The sequence below is a fragment of the Anthonomus grandis genome, chromosome 8 (genome assembly GCF_022605725.1).
Source record: "Anthonomus grandis grandis chromosome 8, icAntGran1.3, whole genome shotgun sequence".
Classification (NCBI taxonomy): Eukaryota; Metazoa; Arthropoda; class Insecta; order Coleoptera; family Curculionidae; genus Anthonomus; species Anthonomus grandis.
The window spans coordinates 24,809,328-24,834,155 of record NC_065553.1 but is presented as its reverse complement, the minus strand read 5'-3'; the positions used below and the strand labels follow the sequence as shown (position 1 = coordinate 24,834,155).

General features: G+C 26.9%; 1 protein-coding gene across 1 annotated transcript in view; it reads right to left on the bottom strand.

Moving 5' to 3' along the window:
- LOC126739193 (homeobox protein caupolican) overlaps positions 1–24,568 on the bottom strand; it is a 104,438-nt gene extending 79,870 nt beyond the window's left edge. The window contains exon 1 of the mRNA XM_050444756.1: positions 23,856–24,568. Coding sequence (XP_050300713.1) covers positions 23,856–23,894 — 39 coding nt within the window. The 5' untranslated portion in view covers positions 23,895–24,568. The remainder of the gene's footprint in view (positions 1–23,855) is intronic.
- Between the last annotated feature and the right edge of the window lie 260 nt (positions 24,569–24,828).

Genomic DNA, 24,828 nt, shown 5'->3' with positions numbered 1-24,828 from the left:
ATGTACTCTATTATCGGGTATAATAAAAAGACTATAAATAAAATTACAAATAATTAATTAATTCAAAGTCAAAGTCAAAAAGTTGCTGTATTTGTAAATATCAAAATAATGTAGTGTAAAAACCTTAGATCTTAATTTCTAAGTTAGTCAATATGTAATGCACAGTCACTTTTTTTTTACTTTTAAGTTGCATATAAAATAATAGACAGTAAAATTAATTCAAACTAATATGGAACATATAAAAGTTTAACCAATTAACACAGAAAACATTCAAACAAAATTACAAAACAAGCTGCATACGTGCATTTAAACCTATTAGCTATTTGAGAAAGTCATTAAAATATTCCTGCAAGGAATAATATGTTTTGAATTTTAAGAATTCTGATCTGTCTGTGAAGAAGGGACACAGTCTCCTGAATTATAATAAGGAATATTAGTCTATACAACTATCGCATTTTAGCATTACATATGCATTACATCTCACGTAGTGCCCGTTTTTGTAATAAGAATACTGAATGAAACAATAGTAATAAGAAAACAAGCATTTTAAACAGGGTCCCCAGAATGGAATACGGTAACGAAGATGTGATTTAATTAGAGAGAAATATGCAATACGTGTCACTACCAATTCCAGGTTGAATGATATGATACGAAGCATAGCAATTAGAAAAGAGTTTCCTATTTAGCTAAATTATGTGGCTCTGAATATTTAAAGAATCATCAATTTACAGGCCTAAAATCATTGTTTTATTATTCAAAGATATTAGACCTAAGTCGCACTTAATGTTCAAAACGTTGGTTTTGGAAATATAGAGCAAGAGACTATTGGAACTACACAATTTTTCCAGACTTCCTCGACTAGACAATCGAGGCAATATTCAGAATAGTAGAGTACTTAAGACTCCTTATAGGACACCAAAATAAATAAGTAATTCAGAGGAACATAAATTATTAAATTATAATACACTGCGATTAATGTGTGAGAAACTCTATGTATTTTTTAATGTAAATATTCATTTAAAAAAAATTAATAAAAAAAGTTGATAGCAAGAAAATTCGTTCTAAATTAAACCAAACCTTAACTTATAAAACATTAAAAAAATACTAAAAGGTTTCTACACAAAATCAATTTAAATTTTAATAGTTGCTTATATTCTAATATCTTAAGGCCTAGGTAAATTATGATATGAGTTTCAGAGAATTTCAATTCATAAAAATCAATCATAAAAACTTCTAGTTAAAACTAACAAACTTAGCATAGTAAAGCCTACACAAAGAAACTAATGAATCCTAAATATTAACAATAATAAATGTCTACAGATGTGTATTGCAACAAAGTTAATAATTAATATAAATTTAATGACGTATTTTTTTCATTTTTAAGATATTATCTTAACATTGGGTCATTTGGCAACATATTAAACAATGACAGACCCTTGTCGAAGAGACCAAAAGAGCTTAAAGACCTTGTTATAGTATTTACATAAAAAATGTGTTGTTGCCTTAATGGATTAATATAAATTTAAATATTTCTTTTTAGGAACTGCTTCAAAGATAGAGGTAGAAGACCATGCTCTATTTTATTAATAAATAAAAGAACTTGATACTTATATAAGTCTTTGCTCTATATCGAGCTAATTTAAAGGTTTTAACATACTTGTTTTTGGTTCGTATTTACTAAATTTTAAAATATTTCGCACAGCTCTATTTGGCACTGCTTGCAACTAGTTTATATTATTTCTTTCTTTACGAAATAAAGTAGTGACCCACAGTAGTCAAAATGTGGTCTTATTAAGCTATTAAAAATCAAATTCTTTGTTTGTGAAGAAAGTTTGTATCTTAAGCTCGACAAAAATCCAATGCTTTTATCCAATCTGACTATTTATTATAAATTCATGGTATTTTATTTTGGCAACCAATTTACTTGTTTCTCATTTTCCAATTACCATAAAATTGATTTTACCTCTATGTTGTGCATAACTTAAATGGATATGACTCATTTTTTCAATAAATAGTGAATTCTTCATTTAAAAAATATAACAAAGCTTCAAAATGAATAAAAAATTTTAAAAAAAACTTTAAAATAAGAGTAATTAAAAACCGAGGATTATAGCTTTTTTACCATCAAAGCATCTTATAGCAAACAAATATGCCCTCTTAAAAAAAAAACTCGGCCTTTAATAACCCATATTTAATTATTTTCTATTAGTGCTTAAACACTAAGAAAATAAGTAAAATTGTAGCAAACATCCAATGAAAAAAAAACCATGTATCAATCAATCCGTACAGTCTACTTCACGTCTCAAGAACAAACGACTCGACACACACCAACAAAACCGTATTAATTAAATCCTTAAACGTATAAATAAACAATTAACAAGCATTACCGTCGAATTAAAAAATTAATTACCAATCGACTTGGCGAGGATTTTTATTTTCAGTACGTTATTTATGACTGCCAGTTGACAGGTTAATGTTTTATATATACTCGATATATATATACACGTATGTATATATATAACTGCAGTGCTCAAACAGAGATTTCGAACGTTGTTGTTTTGTTTTATTTTAATACGTTCGTACATGAATAAAAGATGAGTCGCGGTTTGCTCCTCGCATGCTGCTATTGGGAATGATACCATTCTCAAGGAATTGATTATTTAACGGTTTTATATGAGAAATGGAATTTCAATAATTTATTTATAGATATTGTGTAAAATTCTTCTGGTTGGCATGTGATATGATTGTTCATGGAACTTATTAAGAATATTCTTATAAGAATCTGTAGAGGAGAAGATATTTAGGAGTGAGGATTTACGTAATTAACACTCATCTTTCTTATAGACTTAATTCCAACCAATAGCAGCGCATCACAGATTGTTTTCTACGTCAAAATAATACAAAAGCGTGAGTGGCAGCAGCGAAAAAGACATACTCTCTTTTAAAAGGTATTAAATATAACGAACGACGCAGAGAGGCAGATGGTTTCAACCCCTATTTTTAGGGTGTTTGTGACGCCGAGTTAAACCCATCAAAATAAATATTAAATCGGTATAAATTTCCCGAGAAGAGCGAGAGAGGAGAGAAAGCGAAAAAGGCATTTTGGATGCCCTAAGGGGATGAGTGGCAAGAGGAGGCGTGCTGATTTATATAAATGCGTGAAAAATCACTTTTTTTGTTAGATTAACAAGTTTATTGTTTGTATGAGATTTTGGCATCTTTTCATATTAAGTCTATTGAAATTTAATTTCTAGGGACTTAAGGGCCAAGATTAAAAATCCGTAAAGAATTTGCTTGTAATATTAAAAGACTTTATAATTACAAATATTGGTCTTGACTTGAATATTTTAGGGATTGAAAGATCAAGAAGAAATGCAAAAAAAAAGCCTTCTAAGTTGTTTTGGTTCACAAAAATATGTCTTTTTTACAGGATGAGTTGCAGTTCCTAAACTAATGCCTTTGTTCTTAGTCTAATTTTGTAAAGCAATTTTTCTTACATGTATTTGTAAATGCAGTCAACAAAGGACAATCGTTTAGCAACCTGTCACTGCATTTCTTTCTTTTTGGAAAATACTAAAAGTCTGAAGTATCATTTGAAACATTAAGCTTTAAAAAGGATTTGCACATAAAACAAGTATTATTAGCATCCAATGTTCCAAGATTTTAAGAGCTAAGACTATAGTTTTTAATATTTTTAAAAACACAGTAAAATTTTGGTCTAGAATATAACGAAATGAGCCTCTAAGGAATATTAATAAATACACAAAATTAGTACTGGCATCCATAATATGAAAAATTTGAGAGCCAAGACTAAAAGTCTAAATATCCTTTAAAGTTTTGGACTTCAAGAAGTTCTTACACGTTAAAAAAAATTGCAATGGCATCCAATATTCCAGATCTTAAGAAACGAAAGAAATGAGAGCGAATACTAAAAGTCCTTTAAAAAGTTTAAGCCTAAAAAGTTTTAAGCTTTAAGTAAGATATACACATGAAAAAAAGGTGAGGCCTTATATTATAAGGATTGAGAAGCAAATATAAAAACTATAACTTTATATATCCTTAAAAAACCCAACAAATCCAGAAAATAAGGACATAAAATAAATAGTAAATGAGGCTTCAAGAAATAATATAAAATTTTAAAAAAATAGTAACAGAATCTAGTATATTAAAGATTTGAGAGCCAAGACAAAAACCGTAAATGTCCCTAAAAAATTATACTACAAAGGTGTTTGCAAAAAAAAATTAACATCCAATATTCCAGGGGTTTAATAAACAAGATTATATGTTTAAATATCTTTTCAAAAGTTACATTTATACATATAAAAAATTATTATAAATATTTCAAGAATGCAAAAGAAAAACTAGTTTAGTTGTCTTTAAAAACTACAATAAATTTGTGTACTGGAAAATTAGAAACTTTAAAAAATAATAACTGAGGCTAAAAGGAATATTAATAAATACACAAAATTAGTACTGGCGTCTAATATATCAGCTAAGAGTCAAAATAAAAGTCATCTTATACAGTTTCCAATAGATTAAAAGACAATATTCAATTTGATGAAAAACAGTAGAATAACTCAAGAAAATTTCTATTAGAAAAAAAAAACATTTGCAACTTAAAAAATAATAAAACAATAACCATTTAAATTATGCATAGAGCTAATTTAGGATTCTTGTAATAATAAGATGTTTGGGTTAAATTGGTTAAAACTTTGTCATTTATTACTTTTAATAGTATTAGGTTTATTTACGTCAAAGCTTATTTCTTATACGTCATTAAATGGATTATAAGAATGACTTACGGTGAGAAGAAAACCAGATGAAGAGGATTAACAGCTACAACGAAAAATCCTATTTTTACAATTTTAAAAATATTCTTAAAATACAAATTTAAAAATTAAAATAATATGTATGTTTTCTTAAATCTGTGATATAGTTCAATTAATTTGTCGCTTATTTATTAAATTTACTTCCAATAGGATAGAAAAGGAAACTAAATGTGAAGAAACTTAAAAAAAACTTCTATAAGGAAAAAATCATGAGATAAGACACAAATAATAAAGATATAATTATGACTTAAGATTAGGGTAAGAAATTCTTGGGGTAATCAATGGTTTTTAAGAAAAATTTAATTTGCTAATTTTTGTCCACGACTTAAAATATTGTCAAATTTTTATAGTTCCTTTCGTATAAAATAAAACCGTGTAAAGAATAATATTGAATACAGTTTCTAATAAAATACTATATTAGACTACACTTTCTTAAAGAATACTTTCTAAACAAATTAATACCTTTTTTAATTTTTCAGTTGTTCTGGTGGACATTTTCTCCGGCAAATTACAAATGATCGACAGTCATAAAGATATCGTTCTAATGTATTATTTTCTTTTCTGAATTACTTAACTATCACGACTTCCTTATTTATTATTATGCATCTAGTATAGCAACCAATAGAATGAAAAACAATACTTAATTTGATGAATCAGTGTAAATGAATTGAGAGTAAAGGTATTGATTTAAATTCTTCATAGTTTTAGCTTAACATCCTTATTTTTATCTTATTAAATTTTTTGGCCGTTTAGTTTAATATTTGTCTTTGATCAGTAAAATGGCTATTCAGTGTTGCATAGCTAAAAAGAGATTCTAAATAATATCTATTTTTAAGGCGTGACAATCGAAAATCTGATTCAAGAGTAGGATTTTGGTGACTTCCACTAAAGTGCCAATATCTCGAAAACCATTGATTTTTTACTAAGGTCATTTTATATTTTTCTGGGTACTTATGAGTTGCTCCATCAGCCCCTTCATTATTATCGTTGACTTTTAGGACACCCTGTATATATAAATCATATCACCTTAAGTTAAGATTAAGAAACCTTAATATCATTCTTGTGTATTGACTTTTTAAAGATTTTTTGATTATGGTTATTTCTAATTACTTGGCTTTCATTAATGCCATACAAATACAACATCTAATTGGAGAGAAGACTAAATAAAAGAAAATCAAGTAAAAATATAATTTAGATTAACGAAAAACAGTAACGAAACTCAAGGAATCAACCTAAGAGTTATGCATATTATTTATATTTTTTAAGCTAAGAGCATCATTCAAGGAAAAAACAGACTAATCATTTAAAAATCTCAGAATACATTGACATTTTAATCGTATTTTATAAAAAATCATATAATCAAATACAATTAGAAGTGATTGCTTTTTTTAATATTTAATTCGTTTAGTTTCAATAATAAACAAACTATAAAACTTCTAAATTAAAAAAGCTTAAAAGCTTTAACGACAAAATTTTAATAAAATTCAAAACAAAAAAACTACCAATTTGTTTGGGATTTAATATTACAGCGGCCATATATATAAAATTTAATAACAGAAAAAAAATAAATATATAAAAATTTTAAGCGCATGTCAAAAACATATAATATATCGAATAAAAAGCGGTCCCGTCTATCCTGTGACAACACGTACAGGATAACGATATAATATTTTATTTTAAATGAATTTGTATTTGACGGGCCAAATTATATTTTGTTCGCATAGAAAAACGCGAATAAAAATAAAATTTATTTACGATCATAAACATTGCCGGGAAAATGCGCAAATATAATATAAATACAGGAATTTATATGAGAGGGGTCCGTTTTGTTCTATTTTGCAAATAATTGATTTATTTTACGGTTTTATGCGCGTGCACTTTTTGTTTTTTTTTGTATTCGGGAGTATATGAGAACGCGGAATAAATGTTTACAGCGTTCGCAATAAATTTATTTAATTAATTTGCATGGGTATTGGTTATCAGTCGATATATTATTTGTGCATACCTGTACATGAAATTTAAAAAAATTATTAAATTTATTAACTACTATTTACTATATATTTTTTATACAAGTAGGAAATACTTTATACAACTAAGAAAAAAAAGAAAATTAATAAGGTTAGAAAAAGCAGTTTTTCCATCAGTATGATGTATAACTTTTAGGTTTATTTTTTGAGTTTTTTTGCTGTTTTTTTACTCTATTTAATGCTGTTTTAAAAGTAAAATTTTAAGAAAATAATAAACGACAAAAATGTAACAAAATTAAATAAAAAATACTCGTACCATGCATAACTTAAAGGGATACTATTAAATTTTTAATTTGTAAAGAGGATATTTCATAGTAAACAGTAATTGTTTTAACCTCAAATTGAGTGTCTTTTTTCCTATTGGGTATGTGTTGATGAATGCTAGTAATTATAATATATACAAATTTTTGAATAAGTTTGTAATTACAATTAAGTAATTACAAACTTATTCAAAAAATCCTGAAGAAGTCAATAAAAGGGGACAATAATAGGGATATTAAATTTTTGGGGTATAAAGTAAATTTTTGAGCTTCCTTACTAAGTTTCCCCATATTGAATTTTCACTTTTATTTTGATGGATACTGCATTAAAAGAAAAACAAAGTAGCAAATTATTTTAATTAAATTTTTTGTTATAAAAGGTTTTTTTTTTAAGATTATTTACTGTGTTTTCTTAAATTGAGTATTGTTCTTTATTTTATTGGGTGCTGTACTAGATATGCATTATTGAACTTGAAAGTAGTAACAGTTGAAAAATCCATTGGTTGTCATTTACCAAAGAAGACATATGGCTACTAGAACGACTAAAAATTTAAAGTCAATAATTTGTCAAGGAACTATTCTATAAGAACGTGTACTGTGTTTTATAGGTTGTACACTAATCTTTAATTTACAATACCAGATTTAAAAGCAACAAAGTTATTAAGAACTTAAAGGGCAAAAATCAGAAAATAAGGTTTTTCTCAAAAAACCATTGATTTCCCCGAAAAATTTTTATCCTTCTTAATCTTAAGTCATAATGTCATATTTATCATAATTAAGTGAATAAAATTGCATAAAATTTTTTAATTTGTAGAAGTGGGATTTTTTTTTTGTAAATGTAATTTCCCTTTTTTTCTGACACTATTAACCTTACGTCTTCCTTATATTCCATTTAACGGCTAACGGTTAATATAAGAAGAATGATTTCCAATTGAAAAATATTTAAGATATTTATAAATTAGTATGATAACAAGAATCCTAAGTCAGTACCATGCATAACTTAAATGGACATGATTTAAATATTGTTATTTTTCAGTTTCAGGAAAGAAACAAATACGTTAGGACAAGAACAAAGGTCTTGAGATAAAACCATTCACAGCTTAAGTGGATACAGTATTATTATTTTTTAATTGGTAAAATCTGATTTACTTGCAAAAGTTGTATTTGTGAGTTATTGTACATTTATCATTACATGCAACATTTAGTCTTCTCTTCTACCCTATTGGACGTGTATTATTGAGCGATAAAATAATAACAAATTTAACTAAAAAAAAGACTTAAAACATTAATAAAATAGAACGATATCAAATATTTAAAAGAAATAACAGGTATTTCTTAAGTGAATAAAATTGTAATATTTTTTTTAATTTGTAAAAGTATGATTTTTCCTTGTAGATGTAATTTGTTTTTTTTTTCTGGTATTTCGCACCTTGAGTCTTTCTTATATCCCATTCAATGGCGTATAAGAAATAAGCTTTCACGACGATAAAGAAATTTATTAAAAAATACAACAAAAAAAATTAGAACGATAACAAGCATTTTAAATCAGAGCTATGCATAATTTAAACGGATATGATTTAATTATTTTTTATTTCTATAAGATGGATTTTTTGTTGTTTTTGAATGAAGATTCTCTAAATTATTTCTTCACTTTTATTTTGAGACATTCAGACAAATTTAAATACAAGAAACAAAGTGAAACGATAGTAAGGATTTTTAGGGCAGAAATATGCATAACGTAAATGGAAAAGATTTTATTATTTTCTAATTTGTAAAAATCGCATTTTTCGTCAAAAAAAGTAATTTGCTTGACATTCTCTGATGCTTTTCTTTATAATTAGTCTATTTTTCTATCCTACTGTTTGATATGTATGTTTAAATGACAATATAATAATATAATTAAAAAATACTCTAAAATCGATATATTGAAACGATAATAAATATTTAAAAAGTTCAATAAACATAAATTAAAGAGGTATGATTACATTACTTTTAATTTGCAAAAACATAATTTTTCTTCTAGATGTTATTTCCTTTGAATTCTTTCGATAGATGTTATTATATTTATTATTATCTTTAAAGATCGATTATTAAATCTTTTTAAATTTAATTTATTAAAGGTCTAAAAAAGGTCTTTATGTAAGTAATAAATGACAAAGTAATAATTATCTTATTTAAAAATTACAGTAAAGCCTCGCTAGTCCGGGCTAATAAAAACGACGGTGATCCGGATTAACAAAAAATTCGGATTACTGAAACATGATGTCTTTTTACATGCATATATGTTTTTTATTAGGGAATATTATATGTATATAACTAAAAAATTGCCTACAAATATGTAATAAACAAGAAAAACTGTCTGTAATTTTTGCTTGCTTTACTTTTTCTTGGTTTTTCATAAAAGCCATTTCTTTAAGTCTTTGAAGAACAAGAATATCATGTAATGGCACTCGATTTTCTTCAGCCCACTTTAAGCATAAATTGAAGCCTTCACTGCTTCATCATTTTTGACTCCTTTCTCTCTCCCTTGATTTTCGTCATCATCTTCACATTCTTCGCTGCTGCTATAATGCATTTTGTTGCTTTCTATCTCATCTAATACCAAGTTGTTATCATTTTCAATCCAGTTATTCACTTCATTAGGATTTATCTCATTTTCAGTTAGTGTTTGGAGCATAGCCGAAACATCCGTTAAGGCTAGTAGCTTTTCCTGTAATTGCTTTAGCGAAATCAGATCATCGGCTTCGTATTCTAAATCATTACCAAAAACCGTTCCTTTTGGAATTACTTTTTCCCAACATTTTTGTAAAACCTCTACAGTAAGGTCTTTAATACCTAGATAACATTTTCTTCATTTTGCGATGAAATGTGCGCCAAAAGGCTCTTACGGTAAATCATTTTAGTCAACCTTATGGCGTTTTATTTTAATCCATGGGTTGCAGCAATGCTGTGCAATTTGGCGGAAGAAAGATTGTTTGGAAATTGCAATCCTCACTTCTCAGTTCTTCTGGCGATCCATGGCTTGAGGCATTGTCAATAATTAAAAGAGCACGTTCAGTTAGATTTTGGCTTCTTAAATACTCTTTTACTTGCCTAATAAACGAATTATGAAACCACTCTTTAAATATTGCAGATGTCATCCAAGCATTGCAGGAATTTTTGTACTCTACGGGTATGGGTACATTTTTAAATGCTCTGGGATTTTTTGCTTTTCCAATGACGAGAATTCTCAATTTGTGAGAGCCATCTCCATTTACACATGCCAGGAAAGTAACCCGCTCCTTACTTATTTTTCGTCTCGGTGCTGTCTTTTCTTAAGAACGAACAATTGTTTTTTTTCGGTAACATTTTCCAGTACAACGCTGATTCATTAACAGCAGTTTCGTCATTGGATAATTTTAAACCACAAATTTTTAAAGCTCTCAGACCATGTCTTTTTCTGAAATTTACGATCCAACCTCGACTGGCTGCAAAATTCTCATTTCCATAAACATCCATTAGCTGCTAAAATTTCATATGATATGGGAATGTGTCTGGAACGTTGCCTGCAAAACCATTCGAACAATCACTTTTCCATTCTGCGATGTTCAGGTTTTCTTAGTGTTTTCCTAGCTTGTGGTACGCTATTACAACCACTAATAAAACTAAAAATAAAATACAAAACATTAGTAAAAATAAAACGTCTTTATAAACCTCGGCACATACCTTTTAATGCTCAATTTGTTCCTTTTAATAGCCGAAATTGTGGATGTGCCTACATTGTATTCACTAGCTAAGGCTTTTCCACTCACACCACGTTCTACTCTGTTCAGTATATCAAGCTTTTGTTTTAAAGATAATGTTTTATGCTTTTGTCTTGGAGCCATATTCCCCAGAATTGGTGTAGGAAGACCAGGAAGCAATAAGTGTCGACTGTAATACCTATGTAACGTTAAAAACTAAACTTTTGCAAACTACCAATCAATTTAAACTTGTCAAAGCCTGCAAAACGGCTGAAAACAGCGCGATCCGCATTATCGCGTACGAGCGAATCCGGACTATAATGTACATAATAGCGGCAAAATTCGTGACTACTGAAGCATCCGGAGTAACGCATGTCCGGACTATCAAGGCTCTACTACATTTAAAAATCATAAAAAAAATTAATAAATTTAGTAGTAACAGTTGAAAAAGTTCGAAAAGAAAACAATACATTATGACAAGAATAAGAATCTAAAGTCAGAGCTATGCATAATTCAAGTGGATACAATTTCAATATTTTTCAATTTTTAAAAATCAGATTTGCCTTGTAAGTCTTTTTTAGATTTTTTCTGCTGAGTATCACACGTTAAGTCTTCTTTTCTATGCAGTTGGAAGTACATTAATGAGCCACAAAATAAAGACATATTTGATTGAAAAATGCTTAAAAAATTAATTAAATGCATGCAAAGAATCATGTATATCTTGAATAAATATTTGTAAAAATGGGATTTTTTCATATAAATATTTTCTTAGCTTTTTTCTGTTTTTCCTTACCTTGGTTCTTCTTTATATTTCATTCACTGTCGTACAAGAAGTAAGCTTTGACAAAAGTAACAGACAACCAATAATTATTTAATCCAATACAAAAATATTTAAAAATTCAATAAATTGGACTGATAAAACCGTCATAAATTCGAGTGACCAAAATTCCTGAATCAGCACCATGCATATCTTAATATAATATTGATATAATATTTGTTTTTCTCCTAATGAGTATTTTTTTCATATCTATTCAATATGCACTTAAAGTAAATTTGTAACAAAGCAATACACAATAAAGTTTGAGCAAACAAATAAAAAAATTGAGAGATAATATGTAACTTTCGTGTAATTTTACAAACTATGTACGTTTCTTACGTTGCAAACCTTGTAACTTTTATGCTACACCACTGAAGTCTAAATCAATTCTAAAAGCGTATAAATTCGAATAAATCTAAATAAAAATGTCAAATTCGTTTTTAATAATGGCTGCCGTCTCCCCCCAAAATATTCGCAAGAGTAAACTAAATAAATAATCTGATTTAACGGAAGAACGAACTGAAAGCAGCCACCGTGAAAACTGCTCAGTTTAGGAAACGGTGGTCCTTATGTCAACCCCGTTTAGGGTAGAAAATCAGGGAAAATTGCCAGTAATGCGAAAGCAAGATTTTAGCGAGAATACTATATATATTATATAGATAATGAGTGGGGAGTGAAAAGCGTAAATCACACCCTTAAACTAAAACGATATACAGGCATCGGTAGATTATAAATACATTTATTAAATACGGATTATGTGTTATAACCCCCAATTTTTTTCCACGATATTTACAAGCATGTAAACATTTATGTAATACTTTCGACTCGTATGGGCGTGTTAACACGGTAACAAAGTTGAGTGTTTGCTACTTGATAAATTTTATATCGTTCCCTACTATGGAAAATCGCTCAAGAATGACACCGTATTAGGTTGTAATGAGCCGTTTACCTTTTGGCGAAACGATGTCTCTAAACGTAAGGTTAATGTTGCGGAATGGGTGATTTATGTTATAATTCTTATGGGAGAAGTATAAAGATTTTAATGGTTTTAAGGAAATGTATCCAGTTTTAATATTTATCTATTTAAAAGTAAAGTTACAAGATTAAGAAGTGTTTTTTGGAATCTAATATTTGAGTCGAAAAATTATGCATAACTCTATATGGCTCTATTGATGATTGGTATTAAATATCCTTAATAGCTCATTGTCTTAGTTAATTTTTAAAGTGCTATTAAAAGGGCTTTTAGACCCTCAGGGTTTTTCAATAAGCTACAAAAACACCAACTAAAAAGTTCCAAAAATATTAGAAATAAATAAAGCAGGAAAATATCACTTGCAAGAAATTTACAAGATAAATGAGAAGTAAATTTATAATAGCAAGTATATTTAATAGGACACATTTCTGTTCGTAAATGAAACAAAAATAAGGCATAACTTAAGTGAACATGATTCGGATTTCGTACCTAAAATATTCATAAAAAAATATTATTTTAAGAAGTTTTTGCGGTTGTATAAGCAGACCTAAACAGCTTTCAGAAGCCTTTAAAGTTGCATTTTACCTAGGAACATATACTAAGAAACCGGTGATCCTAAAACTCCAGTTCCTAAGTTCCAGATCGAGAGCAACATATCGGACGTACCGCAGATAGGACAGAGATGATAGAATGTAGACATTTGCTCAAGAGATGATGAAGAAGGGTATTAAAAATGGTTATAATGGTAAGGAGTCTTCATGTCACTTTCTCAAATAGAACTGTCCAGGTTCCGCATGCTGTGCGAAGTAAAGTTAAATGGCCATCGAGGTATATTTTAGGATCCGGATTTTCACTTTGGTGGAAAATTACGAAAGTATAGATTGTGTCTAGGTCAATTCGTATGCAAATTCTGGATGCCACTTTTATTACGAAACCAGATCAGATGTTCAGTTTTGACATTTTTTAAAGCAGTGGAAGGTAAAGAGGGAAACTGGTGAGAACTAATTCGAGATAGACATATTAGAAGAAAGAAGGAGAAGAAAGATAGAAATTAGGGATGAGGAGAAGAAGAAAAGGGATTCCACTAAGAAATAAGGATTTTTACAAAGTCCTAAAGCAAACAAGAAGAAGACGGAGAAGATGAACAAAACGATGCCTGTAAAAGCCTAGAATGTTTCTTAAGTTAAAAATTCAAAAAAGGTAAAAAATATGAGAAAAAAACCAAAAATAATAGGATTGTTTTATAAGATTAGCAAGAAAGTTTATTCTGAAAACTTAATTGTTAAGAAAAATTCATTATAGTTTTTATTATATTTGTTTTTTTTAACGATAAAATAATGTGTTTTAAAATAAAAATTATTTGTGTTTATTTATTATAAAAATTGTTATAGGCCTCATTTAACATCTGTGTTATTATCATAATTTTTCACATTATCATAACAACTTTCTTGGGGGTGGTATAATCCAATAATTAATTTTATAGAAAAAATCTATAACAAATACTTACAAGAATTATTAATAATAATTGACGTCGACTTGGGTGTTCAATTGCCTTTGTTCTTCCAGATATTATTAATTATATTATCTATTAAACAATCCTGATCTGGGTATTGCTAAGCGAGCATATAGATGAGCAGGAATCATTTGTATATTTACATGTAAACTAGGGATCTTGATCAAATAAATTATTATTCTTTTAGAGCTTTTCATTGCATTTTCATCTTGTTATGAGTTTTTAAGCATTTCTGACAAATTTGTTTAAATTAAAGGTTAATTTGTTAACAAATTTATAAGTGAATATGCCCTCCACTAAAATCCTAATAAATCGCCTTCTCGCTATGTCAAGTTTATCATTCAACACATACAAAGAAACGTAGCTTTTTTTTTTTAAATAAAACTATTATTGTTTAAACAATTAACGAACACACAAGTCGCCTTAATGATAACATTAATAATCGGTATAGTAATTAAAAATAGAAACACATAAATAGTTTTTACTTTTGAAGATGTAATAGTTATTAACAATAATGAGCGTTTAGTTAATTATAAATGTTCGATAACCACTTATGTGCAATTATATTTTCTATAAATTAACACGTGTTTGAATTACCCTAATGGTAATTGCTGTTTAACCGTTAATTATTTAGTAAACACCAATTTTTTATAGCAGTGAAATGGACTAATGGTGTATGTAAAATATACTCAATTTTGTTCCAATTTGATGCATAATTTAAAGATACGTGATGTCTATACTTTAAAATCTAAGGAAGACTCTTTTCTTTTAATGAGAATCCTTATCTTAGTTTTTCCTTCGATTCTTGATTAACATTTCTGGAAGATCCTAAAAAATATGTCCAGGAATTACATATTTAATAATCCTTAAGGCTAGACTGGGTTTACGAGTTGGCAATCATGAAGATTCAGAAGATCCTTTATGTTTTCTAAAAGATTCAAAGCTTTCACTGATTTCTTTATAGGAATCTTCTGGATATAATAATTCTTAATGCGTATCAAAATCCATAAAAAGAACCGCGTTAAGCGTACAGCCTATCATAAAACTGGCACACACACACAACTTTAACCCTGCTAAACGTATGTCCCATATTTACCCAAAAAAAAAATCTGTTTTAATACCGCCGTAATCTGGAAATGGATCATAAATTCGTCATAAAAATCCTTTCATAATAGGCGGAATATTGTCCATAAAATCGCTTTATTATCTTTGACTAGTTTAGTGCCGCCCCCCTGGATTATTAAGTGATGTGGCTGCAAGTTATTAGATTGATTGTCTTGAGGTTTGTTTGTTGTTAATATTATTTATTAAATTCTTTTATTTGCCCGGATACTGAAATGCCAACTATTAAATTTTAGTTTAAAACAATGTAAACGTGCAACATTTTATTCATATTTGTAATTTAATACAAAAAGGAAATAAGCAACTTATTTGCGAATGAAGGTGTTTTGTTTATTTCCTTATCTTGTAAGTATATACATGCAGGTTTTGCCGACCGGATGATTAAATTACAAATAAAAATTATTTAGGTATAATTCGTAAAATTTATGCAAATGTTTTAGCAAATCTCTGGTCATATTTAAAATATTTGAAAATTAACTTAGAGTCTTTGTATTATATTAAATTGAGAAAAGAAGCAGAAATCCTGTATAATATTTATTTAAATTAAATATAAAATTAGAAAGAAAAATATAAAATTTTGCAAAGTTATAAAAATGCATTTAAATTAAGAGATAATTAATTATACATACACATACAAAAATATAGACATTTAAAACCGAAAATATTATTTAATTTTTATTTTTTTAGATTGTATCAATTAACATTTAATTTTTTTATTTAATTGCTGTTAATTATGTAGGGTTTAAAAGTTATTTGCAAATTGAAAAAACCGATAACTCAAAATATTCTAAATTAGTTAATTAAGTACCTAATTAAGTATTAGGTATATATATTTATATTATTAAAAACTCTGAATTTTTTTTGATTAGTAATTGTAACTTTGATTTTTTTTAGTTAGTTTTATTTTAAGAGTATATTAGTATTATTTTTGTTATTTTTTTTGGCAATTTTTGATTACCTGAGAGGAGTTTCTAGTCAAATTCGATTGTAAAGTAAACTTATATTTTTTGATATTTTGGTTGTTATTATTAAATAACCCTTAATAAATGCAGTATAAAGGGATATATAAAACTTAATTGAAAACTGCTATTTTCCTTAATACTTGAATGGTTTATTTGTCTATTGCTCTTTTTATGCGGCATTAAATTTTTATTAATTTTGTTTTTAAAATCTAAGTATTATGGAATATAATATCCTATAGGTATTTTTATAATAAATTTTACTATAAAAAAAGTATAGAATAGTTTATTTAATGACTATCGTACAAGAATTTGACAAAAATATACATACGATTATTTACTTTTAATCAGTTTTGGATATAAATTATAGGAATTTAGTTTTTTATGTAATTTTGACCTAGTTTATACTATTGTATATACAATTTTTTAACCAAAAAATTGATATAAAACTTAATTAAAAAAATCATGCCAAAGGTGCATGAGAAGAAAATTTTCCTAAAATTTTACAAAAACACTATGATTTTAATAAACGCCTAAATATTGTCTAAATGATCAAATTATTTACCAAACACACATACTAAAAACATTTTACTATTAAAAAATCACAATGATAATAATATAATACAACTATTTCACAAATAGACACAATATTCCATAAATAAATGTATTATTTTAGGTTCCTTTCTTATGACTTAAATTCTCTTCTTTAAGTAAGGTTTCGCTCTATATTAGCAAATAGTAAAAGTTTCATTTAGGTTGGTCGTATTAAGCTTGCATATAATTTCTAATATCTTATTAAATAAAATAAAGTTTGTACATTCAAAAAAATCTACCCTCACCCAGAAATTTATTGATGATATAATTAAATGAAGTTTTATTATTTGGCAAGTGCGGCTATAATTACATCAAAAAAACTCTATTTTGCTAATATAACTGAATATTTTTAATATCTTCCTAGAAAAAGTTTATGCCCTACATATATTATCTATACCAAAAGTATTATTTTTGTAAAAATGCATAATTTAAAAAGATATAAGGGTTATTTTTTTATTAAAAATTAAACAAAAAATGTTACAACAAAAATACAAAAGAGTTTATAAGAAAAATTTAAGAGTTTATATAGTTAAACTTGCTTTGTTTAAGTTTCTAAAGTCTTATATCGACTAAAATTATGCATATTATATTGAGACAATTTTCAAGGTTTTCTTAATGTTTTTAGTGTCATTAATTTTTGTTATGCAAATTATGTAACTGTTAATTAGGTTTGGTGTTAATTATTTACCCCTTTTAAAAGAAAAGCAAAATAGCTCCTTTTTTTCTCTTTTTCACTCAAACATTATTTTTTATTATGTAAAAAAAAATACTTTACGATTATTTAATAAGCTCATAATTTAAAAACGTCCTATTTTATCTATGATTGTGTCATACTCATTTAAGTTATGCATAATATATTTGTGAAAAAAAAAAATAAAAAATTTTATATCTTTGCTTTTTCTAAACACTTTTTTGCGTCTCTGTATTTTTTAATTATGAGAGAAAATGTATACTAATTTAAATGTATACCACTATATTACTAAAATTATTAGGATTAATTTCCTTTGGAAATTTTTGATTAGTTTTCTTTAATTTTTTTTAAATTATACAAACTTAACAGCGCTTATTTCAATAAATTGTATATGACTATTATAAAATAAAAGTATATAATTTAAATAAGAATTAAATAAATAAAATAATTTATACTGTTAATTTATTTTTAAACGTTATCATTAATTAAATAAATTTTAGCGGAAATTCATTTTGCTTATTTTTAATAATCATAAATATAATAATTATAAAGTTTCCTATAGGCCACTTACGTTGTAGGATTCTAAATTAGTGATATCTAAAAGTGTTAATTACTCCTTTCATTTTTGAGGAAAAATTCTAGTTTTTTAAAGAAAGTTCCTTCATGTATTCTTAAGTTATCATTATAGAATATTTCTATAAAATTAGCTATATATTCTAATGAAAATGCGTTATAAATATTTGAAAAATTCAGTTAATATTGTTTCGTTAACGAGGCGTATGTAAAAAATTATTATCATAGGAACAATTAATTTTATTTAGAATATTTTTGTATTTTTGGAGTAACTACATGCATAATTTAAATAGGTATGGCGCATAATACTCTTTTAGAATTAAAGCGGTGGAAGTGGGCTGGATATATTTTTTTAAATATGGTTTATATTAGTCTATCCTCAGGAAAAAAAATAAGAAGCAACAATTTTTATAAGAAGCATTGGTTTGTTATTTGACAAAGCTAAAAATCAAGGTAATAAATACATATTATTAGAAGATAAAGAAATAAAATGTAAAAATAATAAAAGCTCCATTTAAGTTAATCATATTATCCTTGTATACACTTTCTAATACATTTTTAAGTAATTTAAAGTTTGTATTGAATATTACTATGCAAAAACAGAAATATAAAAAAAAAACTTTTTTAGAATTGCGTGTTTTTGATGAACATTAATAGAAAATTAACTAATATACAAGAACCTAAATACCATAAACAAATTTTATTATTATAGAGATCTAATGTTGGCATATAAGCAGAAACATTGGCTGAAGTAATGTAATTAGAGAGGATTTAATCCCATTAGTATTAGACTTTTGGCTAATAAAAGACAAACCTAAAAAAAATTCTATTATTTATCAGATATGGCTATTGCATTAGAAAAACATTATTTTGGCAGTAAAACTGGGCATTTTTATAAGTTTTCTATAAAAAAGTTATGCTTTAACACAACTTGTTACTTAACGAAAATATTTTGTATAAAAGTATATTTTAATAAAATGTTATGTTTATTTTTTTGAGAAAAATATTATAAAAATAAAAAAATGCGGCATATTAAAAAACAAAAAATATAAGGAAAATTCACGAGTAAAAACTGTAAAAGTAAACTTGTTAAAAGTTAAAAGTGTTGCATCTATTAAAATTACGCAAAATATATTGAGACACTTTTTTAAATATTTTTGGTAATTTTTCAAATTTTTCTAGGGCTCATATTCAATTTTGTTCTATCTTTTGTCATAATCTATGCATGGGATAAATATTTATTTTGGTAAGTTTGAACACTTTCTTTTTATCTATTTAGTTCATAATATTTTTAAAAAAATATTAAAATTGCTATCTGTTGTGATCTCTCACACAAAAAAAGCTTTACTTATGCATCTTGTCATAGTAAATTTTTGGAAGGTTTTTTTTATTTTTAAGGGTCACATAATTTTTTTTATACAAAGTATGTACGTATACATTTAATTAATTTTGCACACATTAATACTATTTTTATTTATCTATTTATCATCTCTTTAATCAGAAAATCAAAATTGATTTTCTTTGAAAAAAAATATATACTTTTTATGAAATTCAATTTTATAGATATATCAAATAAACTAATAAACGTCTTAATTTATTTTTGATTATAATTGTCATACCCATTTAAGTTATGCATTTTATAGTTACAAAAAAAAAATTGAAAGCTTCATATATATAGCTATAAAAACTGACTATTATAGTTTTAGTTTTGAAAGTGTCATATCAATTTAAATTATGCATTTTATCTTAAGGCATTATTGGCAGGTTTTCCTTATTATTTTTAGTGTCATATTAATTATTGTTAGGTCATATTATTATTGATGTCAATAAAATATGTGCGTGTAAATTTAATTTCTTACACTTTTTCTTTCCATCTATTTATCCTATCTTTGAAATAAAACTAAAATTACTCCCTCTCTCTCATAGGTGGAAAAATATTTCTTTACTCTGCTTTAAAAAAAAATTATATGGCTTAAAATTATCTTGTATATTATATTATATTGTATATGTATTTTTTTAATGGCATGACTTATTTTTCATAGTATCGCATCTACTTCAGTTCTGCACTAAGAATAATTTTATTTTACTGGTTTTTTCTGGTGTTTTATTGCAAAACCATCATGGAATAAAAGTATAAAATTTAAATATGTTAATACTGTTAAATGATTCTTATATATTTTAGATTTATTATGTACAAGAAAAAAATTTTCAAAGAATAAATAAATGAATACTTCAATAATGCCTTCATTAATCCTTGATTGTTTCATGCTTATTTAAATTAAGCGCCTAATAGGTACGAAAATATTTTTAATAAGTTCTCTCTATTTCTTAATTATTTATTAAAAGAGAAAATTTGGCCATTATCAGATCTCTAGAATAACGATATTTCTGTGTAATATATTTTTCCTGTACATCTATTAATATACTATTAAAATTTATCAAGAACACCAATACAACAAATTTGAGCCAGTGGGAACTTTTTTGCATATTTCTTAATTTTTATATTATATTTATATAGAAATTTTGATCTATATATTAATATATTAACAATTATATATAAAGACCAACTTAAATGAAACTTTTGCTATTCTAATATCTTTTTTCTATATTAATTATCCTGTTTTTTTGCTTTGTCAAATTACAAGTGTTGTATTCATTAAATTTATCTCCAAGAAATAGTTATTTTTTTCTTCTCAAAGAGACCGCCTTAAATTAAATACTAAAAAATCATACTCCAAGGCACGGGTCTCAAATATATTGGAATATAAGGTTAAAGGATTACACGTGTTTCTATCTACTAGGCCTCATCAGATCTACTGTAAGAAAGAAACAGGAATAATAACCTTTACGAACACTTATTATATAAAGCTAATGTATATTAAAATTAAAAACGAATAACTTCATGGCCTGCGCATTCACTAATAAAAATGAAAAATGCAAGAAAACAACATTATATGATTTAAGTCAAGGGTAGAATCGTGTATTGTTTTTTTGCTTTTTTTAATTTTTTTAGAAAAAATTATTTAATTTAGTTTAGGAAACTAAGTGTAAGTAAAAGTAAATATATTATTTGAACTGTGTGTGTATTTTTAGAATAAATAAATGCACAATTTAAGGAGATATGACGTCTGGATCAAAAGTTGGGTTGGGATGGGTTGGGTTGATCTATAATAGTCTATTCTTAGAAACAGAATTAGTTCCTTGTAAGAAACTATGGTTTGTAATTTTATAAAGCCAAAAAGGGTAATTGATACGGAAAAAAATAAAAGAATCGGAAGTGGTTTGTAAGTAATTTTATACAAAAAGTTGACACTTTAAGGAAAAGACTGTACACTATTAAAACAAAATTCATCATATAAAGTGAATTTATATTATTTGTCAGGTGAGTGTAGCTAAAATTAAATTATGATTTTGTTTTGTAATGAAACTGGCTATTTTTTTTAAATTATTTTCTTTATAAAAAAAATACTGAAGATTTAAGATCAAAAAATTGCAGAATACTAAATAAAGAGCTTATAGGGAAATTTTATAAGTTTTAAAAGTGTCGTATCTATTAAAATTATGCTTATTATATTAAAGCATATTTTTTATGTTTTCGGTAAGTTTCCTTTATTTTTTTAGTGTCATATCCGCTTTTGTTGTGCACGATTTATAGATGTAACTTTAACATAACTTGTCTGCATCTGTTTATCCTCTCTCGGAAAAGAAAATTAAAATTGCTCTTTTTTTGTCTCTCAAAGAAAAAAAAAATGAGTTTTACTATGCTCCTAAGAAAATATATAAATTTTTATTCTCAGGAATTATTTAAAGACGTCTGATTTTACCTTTGATTGTGTCTTACCCATTTAAGTTATGGATCCAATACTTACGAAAAAAACTAAAAAGCTTCATACCTTTAAATTTTTCTTAGCACCTATTTCAAGCTGTCTAAAATTTGTAATCATAAAAAAAAGAAAAAAAAATATATTTTTTTAAATTACGTATTTTTCACAGTAACGTATCCATTTAAGTTATGCATGAAAAATTTTATTTGACAATTTTCATGAAATAAAAGCTAAAAATTAAAATAAAACAAAAGCTGTTTATACAAACAAATTATTTGTATATATTAAAGAATCATTTTTATTATTTAATTAACGTTAAAAGGAAAAAATTAAAAAGAATATCCATGTTGCTTAATATTAATATAATTGAAGTTTCGTATAGCCTCCTTATGTTCTGGGATAATAAATTGTTGATAATAAGCCTTTTTCTTTTCAAGAAAACGCTTCAATAGTTCTTGTAAGTATTTGCTGTAGACTTCTCCTATAAAGCCATAATTCCTAAACTAACTATTCAGTCTCACAGGAATGCCCTTAAAATAATTGTAAAAATTGATTATATTTTGTTAAAAAAATTAACGCAGGTATAAAGTAAGGCATATGTTAACAACTTTTAGAAAAAAGCAATAATAATTTTTATTTTAAAATTGTGTGTATTTTTATAGTGAACAAATGCATAATATAAAGAGATATAACGTGTATTTCTTTTTTGTTATTAAAGCGGTAAAAGTGTGGTGGATTTTGTTTTAAATAATGGTTTCGATCTATAAAAGTCTATCTTCAGGAACCAAAAATGTTTCTTGTAAGAAGTATTGATTTATAATTTGGCAATGCCAAAAAAATAAAATAATAAGGAAAAGAATATAAAAAGACCAAAATGTTTATATGTAATTATATACAGAATTAGAAGATATACAAAAAGGTGCTCACAATTTTGTATTCTTGGTAAATTTTAACACGAGTAATAGGATTTTAATTTAAATAATAAATAACAAATATAACAATAATAATAAAGACCTTATTTTTATAATTTAAGTTAGATTTATAAATAATTCTATCCTATAAATAATTGCACTATTGTGAAATATGTACAGGAAAAAATGCGACAAACGAAATTTGTTATTGTAGAGATCTGATAATGATGTATTATAAGCAGAAATGTCGAGGAAAGCAATATAGTTTTAAGTGGATTTAATCCCATTAAGACGAAACTTATTAGATTTGTAGCTATAAAAAGACAAATTCCAGTATAAAATGAATTTTAAGTATTTGGCATCTGTGGTAAGTACTGTATTTATTTAAATAATGCAATTTTTTTTGTCAGGTTTTTTCAGCGATAAATTAAACTACTCGTTTTCTCTCTTAAAAGAAAAGTCATTTATATTTAATATGCTATTAAAAAAATATGCTTTTCCTATAATTTTTTATATTTATTTTTATTTATAAGAATATTAAGACCAATAGTTATTGTAGTGTAAATTAAGACATTACTAATAATGTTTAAGTTTTTAACTGTTTTATGCTCATTCAAACTATGAGTTTCTATTCTCTATAATTTGAATATGAAAAGTTGTAATAGGTTCTCTATATAGTTCAATTATAAAAGAGAAAATATATATTTTTTTAATAACATCTTTTGTTTTTCAAAGTGTTGCTTCCATTAAAATTATGCATTAGGAGTAACTTTATTTGGTAATTTTTGACCGGTTTTCTTTTTTTTCAAATTTTACTGGTACGATTTTTACAACTCATTAATCTAATAAATAGTACCTAGAATATGTAATTCTTTCAATAAAGGCATGTTAATTATTTTTAATATTTTTATTATAATAATTGAAGTTTTCTATAGGCTTCTTATGTTTGGAGTTTTTAAATTAGTGCATAATCTTATAGTGTATGTTACGATTTTCCTTTTATTAGGAAAAACATCCGTTTCTTGGTGAAATTTTCTTACCTGTGTACTAGGCGAAGCTCTAAATCCAAACTGGGACATAGTGTCCCAGCCTCCGACTACTTTAATGCCCGTTTTCACCGTAAAACATGGCAATACCGCGCACAACACTGTCTTTCTATTGGTTGCAAATTCAAAACCGAACTGGTAAGTTTACTGTACAGAGGAAAACCATAGAAATTGTCAACTGACTTAAGCAAGCACCAAAAGGTCCACACTGTATACGACTTAAGTCACTAAAAGCCTCGAAAATCTCGAGCTGAGAAAAAAAATTCACGTGTGTTCGTTAAAATGATGTTATGTCGCGACCGATGTAAAATTCAGAAGCCGATCGTCAGGTAAATTACCGCCGGTAGCTTAGTTCTTTCGTCTAACCGCAAATTTTTGCCACCGATGATTGCCGCGGACTCCACCCACCACCACCACCGCTATGGGGGGGTCGACGTTTTCGTCTCTCTCGTAAAATTCAAAGGGGGGAAGAAGGGAGAGAGAGGGACAGACTGTAGATTCGAGGACGTGCGGTTAAACGAACGCCTGTTTTTGCCTTCGGTGCTCGCTGACTACTACAACCGATGTCGTAGGATTCTTTTAACTCGACGGGACAAATTGCGTCGTGGATGCGCCCCGATAGAAAAACGCGCGATGCGGCGACGGCAGCGGGGTTGTACACACGACAACAAGAAAAGTCTTACGAGACTACTGGCTGAACCCGACAGCACATTTTTGCCTCGTACTCCCCTTACGGTTTCATTGCCCCCACTACCGTACGAAAAATTCTAACCCTACTTCTTTTTGGGCGGATTTTTCTGATCCCCCACCGCTCACGCGGGGACGATTGATAGACTGCTCTGGGGCACGCCTATTCGTGGCGCCCCAATGGCGAACAAGGATGGTTAGATACGAATTCAAAGTGAAAGAAGAGCGAAGCGTCAGCTCGCACATCTACACGTATCCGTCGCTGTCACGCTGCTTTCGT